Source organism: Salmo salar, chromosome ssa09 (assembly GCF_905237065.1).
Source record: "Salmo salar chromosome ssa09, Ssal_v3.1, whole genome shotgun sequence".
Lineage (NCBI taxonomy): Eukaryota > Metazoa > Chordata > Actinopteri > Salmoniformes > Salmonidae > Salmo > Salmo salar.
Window position 1 is genome coordinate 10,113,245 of NC_059450.1, and position 22,281 is coordinate 10,135,525.

General features: G+C 39.5%; 1 protein-coding gene across 1 annotated transcript; it reads left to right on the plus strand.

Moving 5' to 3' along the window:
- Positions 1-14,991: 14,991 nt before the first annotated feature.
- sox11a (SRY-box transcription factor 11a) lies at positions 14,992-17,843 on the plus strand. Its single transcript, XM_014210188.2, has one exon. The coding sequence runs from the start codon at positions 15,149-15,151 to the stop codon at positions 16,220-16,222; it is 1,074 nt and encodes a 357-aa protein (XP_014065663.2). The 5' UTR covers positions 14,992-15,148; the 3' UTR covers positions 16,223-17,843.
- Positions 17,844-22,281: the final 4,438 nt, after the last annotated feature.

The window sequence follows — 22,281 nt, forward strand, 5'->3', positions numbered from 1 at the left end:
CGTGTGCGGGGGGGCTGCCTCTTGTGCCTGCTGCGCTGCCTTGCCTCATATCACCGCCTCTCAGTTTTCGCTGCCTAGTTCCTCCTTCGGGCGGCGATACTCCCCAGCCTGTCTCCAGGGTCCCTTTCCGTCCAAAATCTCCTCCCAAGTCCAGGAGTCCTGAACCCTCTGCTCCTCCATACCACGCTGCTTGGTCCGTTGGTGGTGGGTAGTTCTGTAACATCATTTGTCGTCTGAAGAAGATGAATCATCGGACCAAAACGCAGCGTGTTAAGTGTTCATGCTTATTTTAATAACTGAACACTAAAACAAAAAATAACAAAGAGAATACTGAAACAGTTCCGTAAGGTGAAAACACTAAACAGAAATGAACTACCCACAAAAACCCTGTGGGAGAAGGCTACCTAAGTATGGTTCCCAATCAGACACAACAATAGACAGCTGTCCCTGATTGAGAACCATACCCGGCCAAAATAAAGAAATACACAAAACATAGAAAAGGGCACATAGAATGTCCACCCTAGTCACACCCTGGCCTAACCAAAATAGAGAACAAAACCCTCTCTATGCCCAGGGCGTGACACACTCGCTCTGTAACGGGAAAAATATCCTTTGTATTTTATTCAGCTAAGTTCAATTATATTCTTCTTACTATAACATCAGATAAAATAAAATAATGGAACAGGACTAAGCATAACTTGTCAGCTAAATGAACAAGCCTACAGACTATGGAATGGAGCATAGCCAGATAACATAGGACTACAGTAGGCCAAATATTCTGTTCTTCTGAAATCCATTTTCTTCATATCATAATGTTTATTTAGACCTGACTAAAATAAATAATGGATTTATTGTGATGGTGTATATTAAATTGATTCATTAGACTTTTTTTTATTGTAGATGTTCCAAAGAGCTTGTTTTTGTGAAGGCCTGGAGATGCTAAACGTGTTTATGTTCGTTAACGGACAATTACCATGAGACCGGCAGTCTTTTGCGTGACAATAACCGGCTGACAAAATGTCATGAACGCCACAGCCCTAGGCACACCTCATTTGCCACTAGACCTGTTTGTCTCCCACAGACATTGTGTGATTGGTTCTTCGACCCATCAGTGATCCACTGAACAAATCTCATTGTGAGACATCGAAACTAGTATTTCAAAAAGAACCAAAACTTCACTGAAATCCATCTCATAGTGAGCGGTTTCTCTATTATCTGGAGTGAGACTGAGGAAAACATTGTGTACTGGTTTGTAAGTAATTCAACCAACCACAGTGACAGACAGTGGAATTTATGTTTGGCAGCTGGTATGGCCTGTTTTAGTATCATCTTACACCTTGAAACAACTAGACAGGACAAAGTAATGTGAAGAACCCCTTCTTTCCGTAAAGGTAAGGCATTTTGTTTAGTAGTTGTAAATACAGCGTCAATTAATACAATTAATTGTCACTTAAAGCAACAAACACCATGAAAAAAGTCTGAATTCCTGTGTGAACCCGAGGCAGGAGGGGTAACTTACTACAGTAATTAACATTGTCCTTAAAGGTGTGTATCAGCAGTTTTCATAGACATGACTATCCTCAGAGGACTATCTCCCTGAGACTCATGCATACCATCAGATTACCATTAAGTGACTCCATTGTATTGTCCTGAAAACAAACAATTCACACCACACACAGAAATAAATACTCTACCCTTTGAGAATGAGTCTGTCAAGTGTGAAGTTAATTTGCATCTGTATATGCCACCAAAACAACTCTCTTCCACCCACCTCCACCACGTCCATTGTGAACCCATCAGATAGAGGCTGACAGAAGCACATACCTGTCTGGACGCTATGCAGAGGAGATGGATCCTGTGCATTGTGAGCATCAGATAGCCCCTTGTCAGGGTTAGTATTGATCCAATGCTCCACTGCTCCATTGTGAGAGCAGCAGCTGCTTCTGGGGCCTTTTAGATAAGCTTGTGGGAAAATGAAATTATCTTGAAAAAAAATAAGCTTTCAGTGTTCCTACACGAAAACGTTCACTTTATTCAATACTCCATTGCTTTGGAATAAAAACGCTCTAGTTGTCTCCCTCCTGAACACGAAAGCGACAAATAAATATTCAACTTCAGGTGCTGGAAATCATGTAGTGAGAAACAGCTTTATAGATTTTTTATTGTAACTATCAGAAGTAGAAATACTTTGTTACTGTACTTAAGTACTTTTTTAGGGTATCTTTACTTTACTATTTCTTTTTCTATCGACTTTTACTTGACAGTATTTAAAAAAATTAAAAAAATTAAAAGTATACTTTTACTCCGGTACATTTCCCCTGATAACTTCATTACCCACTACAAAATCAAATCAATCTGAAGCTGGAAGGAAAAAAACGAGTCATGTTGGAAAAAAGATGCAAGCAACGTCTGCTAGTCTGCGCTCTGATGGGTGAACTTGTTTTGATAGGCAGCAGGCGACGACATGCAAGCAGAGTTGAGCCAATCCTCATATGCTTGGGCAAATCCAAGGGTCCTAATGTGTAAACCACACCCACCCGGAGCCTGTCACCTACAAAACAGTCATCTACTCATTCGCACAATCATGTCCGACATCGCTCTACCATCACCTACTGATGAGGACGAACACCCTTGGCTGTACCTAAAATAAATGTTTTATTTTCTCGGAATGAAGACATGTTTACCAAAAATTCTGGAAATACTAGCGTTCAAGAACTCGCCATAGAATCTAAAAAAACACATCTAGGTAAGCCTACTGTTAGCTTGCTAGCTAGCTAGAATAGCGTTAGTATGCTAGCTAGTGATACATATATTAGCATGCTAGCTAACATTAGCTAACCTAGCTAACTAGCCCACATTTGCTAATGCAACAAGCAGTGTTAGTTGATGCTAGCTAATCCTATACCTAAATAGTTGAATAACTACCTTACATTACTTTATCTGGCTAAAATGTGCCCAGATTCAGAAGCTTTGTTAACTAACGCAATCTAACTAAACTGACGTGAGCTAACTAGTAGTTTACGAATTTGGAAATCGGAAACTACTAGTTAGCTCACGTCAGTTCAGTTAAATTGCATTAGCTAACAAAGCTTCCGAGTCTGTGCACATTTGTGTCAGCTAATGTTAGTCTAGCCAAATACCTTTTTCTCTAAACACACCTGGTCAAGCTAGCTAGCTAACATTAGGTTTTGAATTTTAGCTAACACCCACTAGTTTAGCTAGTTAGCTAGCCATTTTATTCCTTGTGTTTGTTGATACAGTTGTTCTTCTTACCTAGATAATTACTGTAGACTTAAGGTATTGACGTAACCTACTAGCTAGATCAATTAACATTGTTTTTTCTCGTTGTAATATTAAATGGTGGTCACAATCTCTCACTTAAATAATATTGTTCATAGCTTTAAAATTAGGATCCTATCCCTTAAGAATTTGGTGATGGTAGTTATCTAGCTAAGTAACTGTCTTTCTCTTTTCCTTTTATTATTATTTCAGAGAAAGCATGTATACCACATTTACATTTACATTTACGTCATTTAGCAGATGCTCTTATCCAGAGCGACTTACAAATACCACCTCTTAACCCCTGTGCGGCCTCCATCCCGTATGCGGGACGGACATCCAGCGAAAAATCCTATCGCCATTAGCATAACAAAAAGTAATACTTTTCTTTTTCAAATTTTTTTTCAAATTATATCGTTTTATAGATACACCTCTCCTGAATCGAACCACGTTGTCCGATTTCAAAAAGGCTTTACAGCAAAAGCAAAACATTAGATTATGTTAAAGGAGTATATCGTAAAAGTAGCCACATAGCCATTTTCCGACCAACCACATGCATCACAAATAACCAAAAAACAGCTAAATGCAGCACTAACCTTTGACAATCTTCATCAGATGACACACCTAGGACATCATGTTACACAATACATGCATTCTTTTGTTCGATAAAGTTCATATTTATATATAAAAACAGCATTTTACATCGGTGCGTAACATTGACTAACTATTTTCCCTCAAATGCATCCGATGAAACAGCGCTACAATTTACTAAATTACTATTCGAAAACATTTTTAAAATGTAATATTGTCATTCTAAGATTTATAGATGAATATCTCTTGAAAGCACCTGTAATGCCAGATTTAAAAATAACTTTACTGGGTAATCACACTTTGCGATAAAAGGGGATGCGATACTCAGAACAATAGGCTAGCAATAGCAATAAGCTAGCCATCTTGGAACAATCGCATATCAAATCTAGTCTTGTATACTATTGTCAATAATCCCTTACCTTTGATTATCTTCATCCTTAGGCACTTCCAGGAATCCCAGGTCCACAACAAATGTATTTTCTTTCGAAAAAGTTCATCCTTTATGTTCCAATAGCTTGTTGTTGTTAGCGCGTTCTGAAGGCTGCACCAAAAGTTCTGACGTGCGCGGGGCTACTCTTTCAACAAAAGATTTATTTAGGTTCGTTCAAACATGTCAAACGTTGTATAACATAAATCTTTAGGGGCTTTTTCAACCAGAGCTCCAATAAGAATCGAGGGGAACGATTGCATTGTGTTTCAAAACGTTTCGAAAGGGGAGGGTAACCAGGGGCGCCGGCGTCATAATTGTGATGGCCCTCTCCGTGTGACCACGTTCCACAGCGTGTCATTCTGTCAGTTTTCACAGTAGGAGACTCAAATCACTTTGTAAAGACTGGGGACATCTAGTGGAAGCAATAGGAAGTGCTCAATGAACCATAGCTCACGGTGTGATTAATAGGCAACGTGATGAAGTTGAGTTCGCAATTCAGAATTCCACTTCCTGTTTCGATCTGTCTCAGGGTTTTGACTGCCATATGAGTTCTGTTATACTCACAGACACCATTCAAACAGTTTTAGAAACTTTCGGGTGTTTTCTATTCACAAGTATTAATTATATGCATATCCTAGCTTCTGAGTTTGAGTAGTAGGCCGTTTAAAATGGGCTCGATTTTTTTTCAAAATGCGCTGTGGCGCCCCCTATCCAAGGCGACCGTCAAGAGGTTAACCTGTTTGGGCTAGGGGGCAGTATTGAGAATTTTGGAAAAAATATGTGCCCATTTTTAACTGCCTCCTACACCAACTCAGAAGCTAGAATATGCATATTATTGTTCAGGTTTGGATAGAAAACACCCTGAAGTTTCTAAAACTGTTTGAATGGTGTCTGTGAGTATAACAGAACTCCTATGGCAGGCAAAAACCTGACAAGGTTTCTCGCAGGAAGCGGCCTGTCTGACAAGGAGTCGTGCGTCTTGCATCTGTTTATTGAAAAGTAAGGATCTTAGCTGTAACGTGACAATTCCCAGGGCTCCAATAGGCTCTCAGGACGCGGGAAAATCATGAAGGTTGACGAGGCAGCCTCAGGCTGAAACAGATTATCATCTTATTCAAGTGTCCCATTAGGTGACAATGGAGTGAGGCGCGTGCGCGATTAGCCCCCGTGGAGTATTTTAATTCGGCTGTTTAGTTTATTGCAGATTCCCGGTCGGAATATTATCGCTTTTCTACGAGATAAATGGCATAAAAATTGGTTTTAAACAGCGGTTGACATGCTTCGAAGTACGGTAATTGAATATTTAGAATTTTATTGTCACGAATTGCGCCATGCGCGCGACACTTCTTTACTATTTCGGATAGTGTCTGGAACGCATACGAACAAAAACGCCGCTATTCGGATATAACGATGGATTATTTTGGACCAAACCAACATTTGTTATTGAAGTAGCAGTCCTGGGTGTGCATTCTGACGAAGACAACAAAAGGTAATCAAACTTTTATAATAGTAAATATGATTATGGTGAGTGCTAAACTTGCCGGGTGTCTAAATAGCGAGCCCGTGATGCCTGGGCTATGTACTTAGAATATTGCAAAATGTGCTTTCACCAAAAGCTATTTTAAAATCGGACATATCGAGTACATAGAGGAGGTCTGTATCTATAATTCTTAAAATAATTGTTATGCTTTTTGTGAACGTTTATCGTGAGTAATTTAGTAAAATGTTAGCGAATTCCCCGGAAGTATGCTAGTTCTGAACGTCACATGCTAATGTAAAAAGCTGGTTTTTGATATAAATATGAACTTGATTGAACAAAACATGCATGTATTGTATAACATAATGTCCTAGGGTTGTCATCTGATGAAGATCATCAAAGGTGAGTGCTGCATTTAGCTGTCTTCTGGGTTTTGGTGACATTATATGCTGGCTTGAAAAATGGGTGTCTGATTATTTCTGGCTTGGTACTCTGCTGACATAATCTAATGTTTTGCTTTCGTTGTAAAGCCTTTTTGAAATCGGACAGTGTGGTTAGATTAACGAGAGTCTTGTCTTAAATAGCTGTAAAATAGTCATATGTTTGAGAAATTGAAGTAATAGGATTTTTAACTTTTTGAAAATCGCGCCACAGGCTGCAAGTGGCTGTTACGTAGGTGGGACGAATTCGTCCCGCCTAGCCCGAGAGGTTAAGGATCGGACCCTTTTTTAAAAAATGTTGCCTAAAATTACTATCACGAGTATTTTCAATCCCATTGATGATAACTAAACAATTATTTAAGCATTGACCAATCCCCGAGGTTTGTAAGACCCTGGGTTTAATAATAATCAGGAAAAGACTCAGATTCTGCAAAAGGTTCGTAAGCTTTATTCAGAGAACGTTCTAAAGACAACCAAAAATGTGAGCAGTCTTTATAACCCCCCCATATATACACACACACACACACACACACACACACACACACACACACACACACACACACACACACACACACACACACACACACACACACACACACACACACATAGTTTATCACTTTTCTACCCGCCTGGCAGTTTCTCGCCGTTCCTTTCCTCCCCAGATAAGAGGGACCTTGGAAGGAGCCTCTTTCCTGTTGGCCTTTGTTCTCTCAACTCTCACACCACTACACAGCAACACAATGGTCTAGTCACACATATTATGGAATTATAACTACTAACACATTTCATACAATTATATGATTTCAGGGTGGAATCCTTTAGTCATTACTTTAAACATATAAATTCCCTTATCAATTACATACCCAAATCTAACTGCTTGTAGCTCAGGACCTGAAGCAAGGATATGCATATTCTTGATACCATTTGAAAGGAAACACTTTGAAGTGTTTGTGAAATGTTAAATCAATGTAGTAGAATATAACACATTAGATCTGGTAAAAGATAATACAAAGATATTTTTTTCCAATCATCTTTCAAACGCAAGGCACAATTTAGATTTTGGCCACTAGATGGCAGCAGTGTATGTGCAACGTTTTAGACTGATCCAATGAACCATTGCATTACTGTTCAAAATGTTGTATCAAGTCTGCCCAAATGTGGTCAATTCGTCAATTGATACATTTTCAAGCACATAACTATAGAGGACATACAAAAATGATATGGTAATAAAACACATTTTTTACACACTCCCAGGAATGTCATAAATTATGGATAATTAGCTTCCCTACAGAAAAGTCACTAACCTTCACACATCTAGATAGGGGGGAGGGGGAGGCAGACATAGCAGGGGTTCAAACTGTAGAACCCAGTTCCTACATTTGAATATAAAAATGGATTTTATCAAATAAAACTATGCTACATTTTATCTCTGGGAACCCCAGGATGACAAATCAGAGCAAGATTACTGAATGTAAGTACATTATTTACCTTCAGAGGTGAATGTATCAAACCAGTTGCCGTGATGAAAGTTTTTTGTTGTTGTGCACTCTCCTCAAACAATAGCATGGTATTTTTTCACTGTAATAGCTACCGTAAATTGGACAGTGCGGTTAGATTAACAAGAAATTAACCTGTTGGGGCTAGGGGGCAGTATTTTCATGGCCGGATAAAAAACGTACCCGATTTAAACTGGTTACTACTCTTGGCCAGAAATGAGAATATGCATATAATTAGTAGATTAGGATAGAAAACACTCTAAAATTTCTAAAACTGTTTGAATGGTGTCTGTGAGTATAACAGAACTCATATGGCAGGCCAAAACCTGAGAAGAATCCATACAGGAAGTGCCCTGTCTGACAATTTGTTGTCCTTCTGTTGCATCTCTATCAAAAATACAGCATCTGTGATGTAACGTGACACTTTCTAAGGCTTCCATTGGCTCTCTAAAGCCGCTAGAAAGTGGAATGGGGTGTCTGCTGTCTCTGGGCAAAGTACAGCAGCAGAGTTTGTAAGTGGTCAGCCCTGGGACAGTGAGACTGAGATGCGTGTTCACGAGACTTCTCCATTTCTTTCTTTCAGCCTTTGAATGAATACAACGTTGCCCGGTTGGAATATTATCGCTATTTTACGAGAAAAATAGCATAAAAATTGATTTTAAACAGCGTTTGACATGCTTCTAAGTACGGTAATGGAATATTTTGAAATCTTTTGTCACGAAATGCGCTCGCGCGTTACCCTTCGGATAGTGACCTGAACGCACGAACAAAACGGAGGTATTTGGATATAACTACGGATTATTTGGAACCAAAACAACATTTGTTGTTGAAGTAGAAGTCCTGGGAGTGCATTCTGACGAAAAACAGCAAAGGTAATCCAATTTTTCTAATAGTAATTCTGAGTTCAGTGAGCCCCAAACTTGGTGGGTGTCAAATTAGCTAGCCTGTGATGGCCGAGCTATGTACTCAGAATATTGCAAAATGTGCTTTCGCCGAAAAGCTATTTTAAAATCTGACATAGCATTTGCATAAAGGAGTTCTGTATCTATAATTCTTAAAATAATTGTTATGTATTTTGTCAACATTTATCATGAGTAATTTAGTGGGTATGCTAGTTCTGAACATCACATGCTAATGTAAAAAGCTGTTTTTTGATATAAATATGAACTTCATTGAACAAAACATGCATGTATTGTATAACATAATGTCCTAGGAGTGTCATCTGATGAAGATCATGAAAGGTTAGTGCTGCATTTAGCTGTGGTTTTGGTTTTTGTGACATATATGCTTGCTTAGAAAATGGCTGTGTGATTATTTTTGGCAGGGTACTCTCCTGACATAATCTAATGTTTTGCTTTCGCTGTAAAGCCTTTTTGAAATCGGACAATGTGGTTAGATTAACGAGAGTCTTGTCTTTAAAATGGTGTAAAATAGTCATATGTTTGAGAAATTGAAGTTATAGCAATGACGGCCTAGGAACAGTGGGTTAACTGCCTTGTTCAGGGGCAGAACAACATATTTTTTTAACCTTGTCATTTCGGTGATTTGATCTTGCAACCTTTCGGGTATTAGTCCAACGCTCTAACCACTAGACTACCTGCCCTATTGCTTGATTTGTATAGATGGGGGGTGGAGATGGGGGTGGGGATGGATTAATGTACTCACAGAAACATAACTGCATGATGTATATTGTCATCTCCCTTGTATTTCAGGAATGGACTACATCAAGGACCACATGGAAGAACCCTTGCTGCAGCTAGATGATGGCACCAGTTCATCAGATGAGGAGGACTTCTTCTCTGCCATGAAGAGGTCTCAAGCACAAGAAAGCACCAAACAGCTGAACCTGGCCTGTTCAGCTGATCATATGGAGTTGCTCGAGTCCTTCCCAGCAGTCTGTAAGCTGTCTCTGTGGCTGAACACACCCTTACCAGCCTCAGCTGCCTGTGAAAGGCTGTTCAGTATTGCAGGACTTGTTTTCCGCCAAAGGAGAGCAAGGCTGTATTCCAGAAACTTTGAAAACCAGCTTTTACTGAAGATGATTAGTAAATTCTTCAACTTCAATTAAAGACAGCTTAATGCTAGCAAGCCCAAGGAGAAGGACGCCTTATGCGTTTTGTTAATTTATGTTTAGAATTCACAAGTTATAGGTGTCCTTGTTACAAAGGTATGACGTGACAGACTGCTTTCTAATACAGTTCCATCAGTGGTGAGCTCGTCATCAACATTTAAAAAAAATATTGCTTACGTTTACTGGCTATATTCCTTTATTAAGGCATAATTTGATTTTGTCTGTAAGATATGTATTTTCAAGTGTTGCCTATTTGAGTATCCACATTCTTTTTTTTTTATCTGAGCACTTCTTGCATCCGTAAGACTGTTACCTTTCAGAAAAACTCAAGCTCAAACCAAATAAAAGGTCTGGCTGTTTTGCTTTATAGATTTACGGCTCTTACTTTTCATACTTTTCCTTTTGATACTTAAGTACATTTAATTTCAGGAACTTTAAGACATTTAATCAAGTCATGTTCTAATGACTTTCACTTTTATTTGAGTCATTTTGCAGTAAGGTGTCTTTACTTTTACTCAAGTACGGCTTTTGGGTATTTTTTATACCACTGCTAACAATTACCCACGCCCTTTTATTTCTATTACAATTTAAATCACCAATAAAATGTAATAATTCTTATGGGTAAAAAAAACACTAGCTGCATAGTTTATGATGTATACCTGTCCTTTCCTTATAGGTTCACTGATCATTATGGTATTTGTCACTGTTACTGGGTAAGTCACTTCCTCCGGGTCTACCTGCCTATGGTATCTCACTGAGCCATGAATGGCGCTGAGACCCTCCCAGGGATGAGTCATAGCCCCTGCCTGGGCTGACACCAGCACCTCATTCACAGCCAATAATGAGACATGCTAATGAGAAGGCCGGCCGCCCTACATGCTAGCCATTATGCAGTGCTGTGATTCATGCTCTGTTCTGTAGCAAACCATCATCAGGCCTGGTACATTGTGGGTCCAGAGATGAACTCCATGATGAAGTCTTTCTATAGTATCAGGGTGATTATATTTGATCTATGTCTCTCATTTTTCAGCCTTGTGGTGAAGGAAATGAGAGAGGAACTGCTTATGGTGTGCATGTGAATGGATTCAATATTGGCTTCATGCAATGTAAAATACATGTGGTCTACTTGAATTAATATTGAACCTGTTATATTGAAAACCTTGTTTTAGTATGGGTTTTCACCAGGGGCACAACTTTCACTGGGGACGGGGGAACATGTCCCCTCCACATTCTGAAATTACACTTTTGCCCCCCCCCAATTTTATCATTGCAATATGATACAAAAAGTGGCAACAGTAGGCTTTAGGACCATGCGGATGCCTCAGAGCGGTCAGGTAGGCTGTTTGCTAAAGCGGATGCCTCAGAACGGTCAGGTAGACTGTTTGGAGTGTTCAGCTGGCTGGATTTAGGACTGCTCAGACACCATAGAGTGGGCTGACAGATTGTGTGAAGGCAAAGCTTCTGGAAGGCTGGCTGAAGCAGCAAGGGAGAGTTGAGCATAGTTCAGTGTGTATGTGTTGCGCTCTTTCACTGAGATGTAAAAGCAAGCAGAGCAGAAACTGGCTGCTATTTAGTTGACTGATGTAGCTGGAAAGGTAACTGCTGTTTAACTTAACAGAAAAAAACAAAACTAGTGTTTATTCGCAGTGCTGAACTAGTATTGTAACTGACATGTAACGTTACCTAATGTTTCATCCCTCTAGACTGAGGTGAATGAATAAGCTTTGCTAGCTAGCAGCTACCACAGCCAGGTCAGCTCTAGCCTCTAGTTATCTGTCAGATAGCGATATGAGGTGGCTATTATTACTATCTAACAGCTGTTGTTTGTATGGAAATGTTTTGTAGCCTTTGTATGGTCCAGTTTCAGAAGTAAATTAAATTGGCTAGTTTTCGCCAGTTGTTGAGAGCTGAGAGAGCTGGCCAAAAATTGGCTAATGTTAGCTATTATTTTTGCCTCAATCACACTAGACCTGAATCAACGATGAAACCATCTGCCAAACAATTGAATATTGATATTCTGACTAGTTTTCAGTGTAATGTGAGTTTTATTAGTTTTATTTTTTATTTTATTTATCCGTTATTTTACCAGGTAGGTTAACTGAGAACACGTTCTCATTTACAGCAACGACCTGGGGAATAGTTACAGGGGAGAGGAGGTGGATGAATGAGCCAATTGGAAACTTAGTCAGTATGGCAAAGTAACATTATCGATCTGTCAGTTTCCATAACTAATTCCCTACTTTTCACACTGACACAGTAATAAACAGCTCTATTGTTACAGGCTTCACTGTCATGGTGCATAGTAGAGGTCTGGGCCAAACCGATTTCTTCATCCCGCCCGCACCAGCTGGTTTTCTGTCTGATTCACACCCGCTAACGCAAGAACTGGTCCTAAACCGAACCACAGTCCCACAATGTTATTATAGGTGTATGTGACGCAGCTCACTTGCCAGCCATGGTCCCAGCAATTCTGGGCAATATATGCAATATAAAAGCGCAAAAATAAATAGGTTAAATTACCAGAGATTCTCACATGGCCCTTATATTGTATTACTGGGCTAGATCAGCCAATATGCTAGATGTAGTTTGAAGAGAACAGAGTTGGAGAGACTTGGACTTTCTCTTGAGCTATTTTTATACAGTAGCCTACCTTTAGGAGTGGGAAGATTTTCAGATGGAGAAATATGGGTGATCAAAGATAACTGCCCCTTGTTTCTCCGCCACTGCATAGGCTATACAGTACCCTACTCTATTTAATTGAGGCCACATGCGCACCTGATCTCGCTGGTATGGCTACTGAACTGGAAGCAGCAAGAATGATGACAGCGACACTTCCTACGTTTTGCATAGGCTTACAGGATATAGCCAACCTTTTAGGAGGATGATTTGCAGGCAGAGACAAATAAATGAGTAGTCAATACTTATTGAAAATGAAAAGGCGCAATGTTCGCTCACCACAGTAGCCTAACCTATGTGCGCGATGTGCCTTTTCCTTTTCAATGATGATAAAATGTTTTGATTGTACTTCGACTCACGTTGGTTGAGCGCCCTCCTCTTCTTTCCATGATCAATATTTATTTACAGACACTGTAGTAAACTACAGTCTAATCATATTTAAGTTAATTTAATATTCAAGTTAACTGTCACGTGATTCTCCGCCCAAATATGTGCTTTTAAAACAACAGGTAGGCTAACGCATACAAAGCAGAAAGACGACCGTTTCCAAATAATCTGGAACACATTTTGTTTTGTACACAAAATACCCCATCATGACAAGATGAAAATATGTTTTTAGAAATGTTTGCAAATTTATTGAAAATCAAATACAGAAATATATCATTCACACCCCTGAGTCAATACATGTTAGAATCACCTTGGCAGCAGTCTTTGGATTGTACAATATTTACAATAATATTTTAAAAAATGTTCAAGCTCTGTCAAAATGGTTTTGATCATTGCTAGACAAGCATTTTCAAGTCTTGCCATAGTGGAGTAACTACAATGTTGTTTATCCATCCTCAGTTTTCTTCTATCACAGCCATTAAACTCTGTAACGGTTTTAAAGTTACCAATGGCCTCATGGTGAAATCATCTGAGAGGTTTCCTTCCTCACCAGCAGCTGAGTTAGGAAGGACGCCTGTTGTTGTGACTGGGTGTATTGATACAGTATCCAAAGTGTAATTAATAACTTCACCACGGTCAAAGGGATATTCAATGTCTGCTTTTTTTTACCCATCCCCTTCGTTGCTAGGCAATGGAAAACCTCCCTGGTCTTTGTGGTTGAATCTGTGGTTGAAATTCACTGCTCGACGGAGTGACCTTACAGACAAAATGTGGAAAACAGGGTGGTCATGATAAAGCATCTCTCTATCTCTATCTCTCTCTCTCAGTGGTGACACTTTATAAGTTCCAGCTAAGGGAAAGGTGCGGGTGGGGGAGGGTTTCAAAAGGATAAGTGATTGCCCTCTAGGGGGCGAGGGGGGGAAAAAAACAGGCCCCAACCTCCAATAGCACTGCTGGCTGCCACCCAGAGCCCGACAACGGGGGTGCAGTCTGATCTGAACAGTAGCAGGGAGGGAGACCAACGCTGTACTGCTGCCTCCTGACACAGCAAACTCAACAAGGAGAGAGAACTATTTGCACATCATTACAACACTGTATATAGACATAATGACATTTTAAATGTCTTTATTATTTTGGAACTTCTGTGAGTGTAATCTTTACCGTAAATTTGTATTGTTTATTTCACTTTTGTTTATTATCTACTTCACTTGCTTTGGCAATGTTAACATATTTCCCATACCAATAAAGCCCTTAATAAATTGAAATTGAATTGAGAGGGAGACTAGACGTTGCATGGTGTCGGAGCTAAAGAGCAATAGCATCAACAGGACGCTCTTTATAACAATACATTAGATACAGTTGGTTGATTGAAATATTATCTTACTTTTTTTGAGTGGGTATAAATGGATTAATATTAGATTACTAAACAGTGTTTCAAAAAAATATTATTATTATAAAATCAACAAAAAGTACATTGCTCATCATAGTGTGAATTATTAGAGCAAATTATCCTAAAAACAGGTGAACTAATGAGATTTCAGTTAATTCACTTATTAAACAGCTGCATGCGATTAACAAGGCCTGAAAACGTGTGATTCTGTTGTTGCCATTTAGCCTAATAACTTTGAATTACTCTAAAGGCTACTGAGGTCCAAACGCCACTGATGATACAATGTATCCAGTCCGCGCGCTGCAACAGCGTCCAAGCGCCACCTTCAGTGTATCCAATTTAAGAGAAGAAAAAAAGGAACAACAACTGTAAACGGATACATTTTCAAGGCGCGTGAGTCGGGATACATTATTTCTAGGCTACTGTGCGTATCTCCAACTCTTTCCATGCTATACAATCTGAATGCATTTCTTTCAGCACGACTAAAATCATAAATGGAGAGAGAGTTTTATCATTTGCGCTCCTCATTGCATGTTCATGTTCCGGGCACTGTGAGCTAAGTGTGTGTTTAATATGCATGTCTCGCGCAGCATGGGTCCAGACACCGTACAACACTACCTACCTCCAAATCCCACCTCCAATGGGAGCTAGCAAGGGCGGTCTAAAGGGTTAAGGGACTGTATGGAGTCTGTTGGGCGGAGTGGAGGGGACGTGATTGGACACTTATCAATGACGTAATGGACATGAAAAAGCTAATAACTAGTTAAGAAGGCAGTTTGTAAATCTGGAAAAGAGAACAGAGTTCGAGACATAGAGGACGTGGACACGTTGGCGAAGCGAATACAAAGACTTGGCAGTGGGCTGTTATAGACACTGCAACGTCTGGGGGAAGATAACTTTAAACAGAGACCATGGTGCAGCACACCGACAACAGCGAGACGGAGGGTAGCATGTCAAGGGAGGCTACAGATTCAGAGGAGAGCGAATTTATGGCTTGCAGCCCCGTTCCGATAAACCCAGACTGGTGCAAGACAGCAACCGGTCATATAAAGAGACCTATGAATGCATTTATGGTTTGGTCTAAAATTGAAAGAAGAAAGATCATGGAGCAGTCTCCGGACATGCATAACGCAGAGATTTCCAAAAGGCTGGGAAAGCGATGGAAGATGCTAAAGGACAGTGAAAAGATTCCCTTCATCAGGGAAGCAGAGAGACTCAGGTTAAAACACATGGCTGATTATCCCGATTATAAGTATAGACCCAAGAAAAAGCCAAAGCTCGACAGTTCAAAACTATCAGCACCATTTCCAGAGAAATCTAGCAGCAAAATGGCAAAGACTCCCGGTAAGAAATGCTCAAAAATAAAGGCTAAGACCCAATCTAAATCGTCTCACAGCTACGGAGATGACCGTGTGTTCCCCAAAGTTACAAAGACGGTTAAAAGTGAACTCACAGATGATGATGACGCGGATGAATACGAGGAGGCCTATGGTATGCGGATTAAACAGGAGGACGAGGAGCAGATGAGGCTGTATAATGTAGCAAAAGTTCCCGCGAGCCCAACTTTGAGCTCCTCGGCTGAGTCCGAGGGGACCAGCATGTATGAAGAAGTACGGAATGCGGCACCGAACAGACTGTTTTACAATTTCAAAAACATTACTAAGCAGAGCACAATGTACCCTGCTTCCGTCTCACCAGCATCTTCTAGGTCAGTTTCCACATCTTCCAGTTCCAGTGAGGACGCGGACGACTTGCTTTTTGACTTCAGTTTAAATTTCGCCCCCAGCGCTCACGGGCAGGAGCTGGGAAACACGAATTCAGGAAATCTTTCCCTCTCTCTTGTGGATAAAGATTTGGACTCTTTCAGCGAGGGCAGTCTGGGCTCTCACTTTGAATTTCCAGACTATTGCACACCAGAGCTCAGTGAAATGATAGCAGGGGACTGGTTGGAGGCGAACTTTTCTGACTTGGTGTTCACATACTAAATTTAAAGTATCCGAGTAGTAACAGAGAATGATAAATGAAATGATGTCCTGTTCAAGTTGTTCCTATAGCCCTGCCTCCTCTGTGGTTTCTAGGGGTCCGGGGGAGGAGACGAGGTGAGGTTTGAGGAATTAGATGCTTATGAAGCTGGTAGCCTACTGTAGCAAAAAAAAAGTCTGCAGACGTTTTTCTGGCAGCATGACAGGGTTTTATGGATTTTTCTGTAGGTCTACAATTACTATTAAACTAAAACGGACCACAAAGGGAAACATCTGTGAACTTCTATGCATCTTATCCTCTTAAAACTGCAGGGAGCTGAACACGTAGGACTGTGGACTGACCTAAAGAAAATCTGTGAACTGACATCGTTCAGGATGTTACTTTACAACGGTTTTATGTAATTTCTATATGCCGCAAACGTTGTTTTTTTTTGTAACTGATTCCGTTTACCTCCTGATTTGAAATTAAGCAGCCTAAACCTCTTCAGAATACAGTTGTGGAGGAAACATTTTGATACATAACAGACCTCATCTTTTTAAAAGAAAAGTAAGATATTTTCAGGCATATTTTTGTACAGTTAAAAGGGAATGTTCTTACTGTGCTTTCAGTGAGTTTCAGGCACTTCTTCCCTTTATCATTTGTTTTAGCATGCAAGGGAGTCCTGGTTTTAAGGATTAAGTTAAATTAAAACTTGCATCAAAATGCCTTGTGGATTTTAAGGTTTTGTACAGTTGTAGAGCAGATTTGTTCAGTATTTGTAGACGATACAATGGCATCATGGGGACAACATACCTCAGTGCTGGGACTAGTTTCAAGATTGTATATGTACTGTAATATAGTAAAGTTAGGAGTTTATGTATATCATACTCGTGATATGTGGATGGGTCCCAAATCGCAGGTGTGAAACTGGATTTTGGTATTTTTTATGGCACATACTGTTTTTCCCCCTCATTGTTTGTGCAATATATACTCTTAAAATACAGACCATCTGCATTTTTGTAGCAAGTGATGGAAAAACAGCCTTGTGCACTGTCAACATCATTATCTGTCATGATGCGGAAGTCTGCCTTGACAGAAAATAAATAAATCAGCTGGAACTGATACAAAATGACTTAATATGGCCATGTGGTGTGATACATTTAAAAGAAAAAACAAAGATCACAATTTGAATTTTATTTGACCCACTAGTTTGCATATTGGGCATATCCAAAACATATCTCAACCAAACTGTAAAACCCCAAACTTCTGGAAGGAAAAAAGTAGAAGTACTGCAAGTGGCATACTTTTATGTGGGTGGTCTGGCAAAAGTCAAACAAGAAAGCAAAAAAGAACATTCCATAGTCCTGTTTCATGAAATGAAACGTTTTATTTTAAACTGAAGACTGCCTTCTTTTCTTAAACATTAACCATAAACCTGTATTTATGTTTCTTGCACTTCAGAAAGATATTGTTTATTTTTATGTGGGTCTTACATATGAAGTCTGTTTGAATACAATGTTTGGAATATGACTTAATTATATGCCAGGAAAATATTAAAAGGTTCATGGCAGTAGTTATTTCACATTCCAAGTGTGAATCTCTCTTTGACTCATCTTTTAATAAACAAGTACATACCACCATCAACGGTCCTTTCAGTTTGTGAATAATACATTATGTAACACGTGCTCCTTTGTTGATCATGAAAAGGTGTCATGACAGAAAATGTTAGATGCGTATTTTTGTTAGAACAGACCTCTTTGTTGCCACAGAAAACATATAAATTATATTGCATGGGAACAACAACAATATTGCTTAGTATATACATATTGCATAGGAATAGTAATGATGAGTACATAACAAAATTGCATATTGGCCAAACTCAACTGAAATGGATTCAAACTATAAAATCGCATTGAATAAAACGAACAGGTATTCATACAAACTACAGTCTTGAAATATGTTGCAATCTACATTGAGTGTACAAAACAGTAGGAACACCTTCCCAATATTGATTTGCACCCCTTTTTGCCGTCAGAACAGCCTCAATTCGTCGGGGCATGGACTCTACAAGGTGTAGAAAGCATTCCATGTTGACTCCAATGCTTCCCACAGTTGTGACAAGTTGGCTGGATGCCCTTGGGGTGGTCAATTCTTGATACACACGGGAAACAGTTAAGCGTGAATAACCCAGCAGCGTTGCAGTTCTTGACACACTCAAACCGGTGCGCCTGACACCTACTACCATACTCCGCTCAAAGGCTGTTGCATCTTTTGTCTTGCCCATTCACCCATTCACAATACATGTCTCAGTTGTCTCAAGCCTTAAAAATCCTTCTTTAACCTGTCTCCTCCCCTTCATCTACAATGATTGAAGTGGATTTAACATGTGAAATCAATGAGTGATCATAGCTGGATTCACCTAGTTAGTCTGTCACGGAAAGAGGTGTTCCTAATCTTTTGAACACTCAGTATATATGTTCTTCCTAACCTAGTTCTCCTGTTACTTGCATACTGTGCCTATAAGGACACCGTAGCTTTAAGAAATTGAAAATCAGTCTCCAGCAAACTGAGCAATGTGATTGGGGAGATTGCACCTCCTCTTAGAAATGGTGTTGGTAACCAGAGACGGCCCTCTCAGCATGTGTGCCTGCCTAGTGCCTACAGGCCAGTTTGCTCCCTCTCAATGCCTGATTCAGAGTCCCCCATCTGAGCTAAAAGACAACATCTCATCCTAGAATAGAAAGTATTACATTCCAAGAGGTAAGCGAATAGAACGCGCACCACTGCTTGCATCCATTCAACAGCTGTTTATCATTGCTGTTTACCGGGCAAACTGAAATATGTTCTAAAGCATTACATTTACATTTAAGTCATTTAGCAGACGCTCTTATCCAGAGCGACTTACAAATTGGTGCATTCACCTTATGATATCCAGTGGAACAACCACTTTACAATAGTGCATCTAAATCTTTTAAGGGGGGGGGGTTAGAAGGATTACTTTATCCTATCCTAGGTATTCATGACGTTATAAAAATGACGTTATAAAAATGTCATGTTATCTTCACTATTTCATTTGTAAGCAAATATTGAAGCAAGAGGGAAAGCGTCCTATCAGTTATTGATAGACCTATGTCAAATCTGATATGGATTTATGTGTGTAATAACAACAGCATAAGCATCACTCTTGACTTCTCATCCTTAGGGAGAAAAGTAAGACTTTCAGAAATACACGTGACTTGAAGGTTGAGCAGTATGATCAATAGCATACATGTAGAAATTCTGTTGGCAGCAACAGAGGTTGAGAATAAAGTTCTCATTCAACTAAAAACCCACATGAAATATACTCTGTTGGGTTACTTCAGTATAAACAAAAATGTACTGTAAAATACATGACATGATTGCTCTGTTGGTTGATGAATAGGGATCATACATATACAGTGCTTTCAGAAAGTATTCCCTTGACTTATTAGACAATTTGTTGTGTTGCAGCCTGAATTCGAAATGGATTAAATATATGTGTCCTTACCCATCTACACACAATACCCCATAATCACAAAGTGAAAACATGATTTTAGAAATGTTTTGCAAACTTAATAAAAATGAAATACAGAAATATCTAATTTACTTAAGCCTTCACAACCCTGAGTCAATACATGTTAGAATCAACTTTGGCAGCGATTACAGCTGTAAGTCTTTCTGGGTAAGTCTCTAAGAGCTTTGCACACCTGGATTGTACAACATTTGCACATTATTCTTTTTTAAATTCTTCAAGCTCTGCTAAGTTGGTTGTTGATCATTGCTAGACTGCCATGTTCATGTCTTGCTATAGGTTTTCAAGCCGATTTAGGTCAAAACTATAACTTTGTTACTCAGGAACATTCCGTGCTGTCTTGGTAAGCAACTCAAGTGTATATTTGGCCTTGTGTTTTTGGTTATTTCCCTGCTGAAAGGTGAATTTGTCTCCCAGTGTCTGTTGGAATGCATACTGAACCAGGTTTTCGTCTAGGATTTTGCCTATGCTTACCTCTATTCCCTTTCTTTTTATCCTAAAAAAGACTCCCTAGTCCTTATCGATGACAAGCATACCCATAACATAATGCAGCCACCACCGTGCTTGAAACTATGAATAGTGGTACTCAGTGATGTGTTGTGTTGGATTTGCCCCAAACATAGCACTTTGTATTCAGAACATAAAATACATTTTCTTGCCACATTTTTTTCTGTTTCACTTTAGTGCCTTATTGCGAACAGAATGCATGTTTTGGAATATTCTTTTTTATTCTGTACAGGCTTCCTTCCTTTTCTCTGTCATTTAATTCACTATTGTGGAGTAACTAAAACAGTTACAGAATTTAATGGCTGTGATAGGAGAAAACTGAGGATGGTTCAACAACATTGTAAAGTCACCATTGGCCTCATGGTGAAATCCCTGAGCGGTTTCCTTCTTCTCCGGCAATTGAGTTAGGAAGGATGCCTTTGTAATGACTGGGTGTATTTATAAACCATCCAAAATGTAATTTATAATTTCACCATGCTCAAAGGGATATTCAATGTCTGCTTTTTGTATTTTTATCCATCTACTAATAGGTGCCCTGCTTTGCGAGGCATTGGAAAACCTCTTGCGTCTTAGTAGTTGAATTTGTGTTTGAAATGCACTGATCGACAGGGACCTTACTGTCACGTCCTGACCAGTAAAGGGCCTATTTGTTATTGTAGTTTGGTCAGGACGTGGCAGAGGCTATTTGTTGTACATGTTTTTGGTTATGTGTTTATATAGAGGGTTATTTTGTGTAGAGTGTTTCTAGGTTTAGTGGTGTATCTATGTAGAAAGGGTATTTGATTTAAGTGGTTCGGGGTTTATTAGCTATCTATTTAGGTAGAGGGGTGTTTGGTTTATGTGGTTCGGGGTTTGTTAGTCTATGTTCTATGTTAGTATATTTTCTATCTAGTCTTTTGTATTTCTATGTGTAGTTAATTGGGGTTGGACCTTCAATTGGAGGCAGCTGGTTATTGTTGCCTCTGATTGAGGGTCCTATAATTAGGAGTTTGTTTTTCATGGGTTTTTGTGGGAGATTGTGCTTGTTTAGCTGTGTATGCCTGACAAGACTGTCCAGTTCGTTTGTGTTTTGTATACGTTTATTGTGTTTTCCTTCTTCACCAAATAAAAAGAAGATGAGTATATATTTTCCCGCTGCGTCTTGGTCTCTACCCTACGACAACCGTGACACTTACAGATATTTGTATGTGTGGGGCATAGAGATGAGTTAGTCAGTCAAAAAATCATGTTAAAACTATTATTGCACACAGAGTCCATGCAACATATTATGTGACTTCTTAAGCAAACTTTTACTCCTGAACTTCTTTAGGCTTGCCATAACAAGGGTTAAATATTTGACTCATTACATTTCAGCTTTAAATGTTTTATTTGTACACATTTCTAAAAACATAATTCCACATTTTGACATTGTGTGTAGGCCAGAGACACAAAATGTGGAAAAACTCAAGGGGTGTGAATACTTTCTGAACGCACTGTAATAGCAGGACTGTTGCTTTAATGCTTAGGTTACTTCAAATGAAGCCAAGGGAAATAAGGCCTTCTCTCTCAAAATGGGGTATGCAATGTACACTCAGCTCAGTGAGTTATGTGGCCATGGCTTGCTATATAAAGCGGGCAGACAGGCATCGAGACATTCAATTACTGTTCGATTGAATGTTAGAATTGGCAAAACAAGTGACCTAAGCGACTTTGAGCATGGTGTAATCATTGGTGCAAAGCGCTCTGGTTCCAGTATCTCAGAAATAGCCGGTTTCCTGTGCTTTTCACATACGACAATGTCTAGGGTTTACTGAGAATGGTGCGACAAACAAAAAACATCCAGTCAGCGGCAGTCCTGTGGGCGCAAATAGCTCGATAATGAGAGATCGAAGGCGAATGGCAAGAATCTTGCAAGCTAACAGGCGCCAAGCGGACCACAAACAGGCAAATAATGGCGCAGTACAACAGTGGTGTGAAGAACGGCATCTCGGAATGCACAACTCGTCAGTCTGGATGAGCTATTGCAGCGGACGACCACACCGGGAT

Bases quoted from the DNA above. Each gene is read 5' to 3' on its own strand.
- sox11a (XM_014210188.2), top strand. From the start codon at position 15,149: ATGGTGCAGCACACCGACAACAGCGAGACGGAGGGTAGCATGTCAAGG.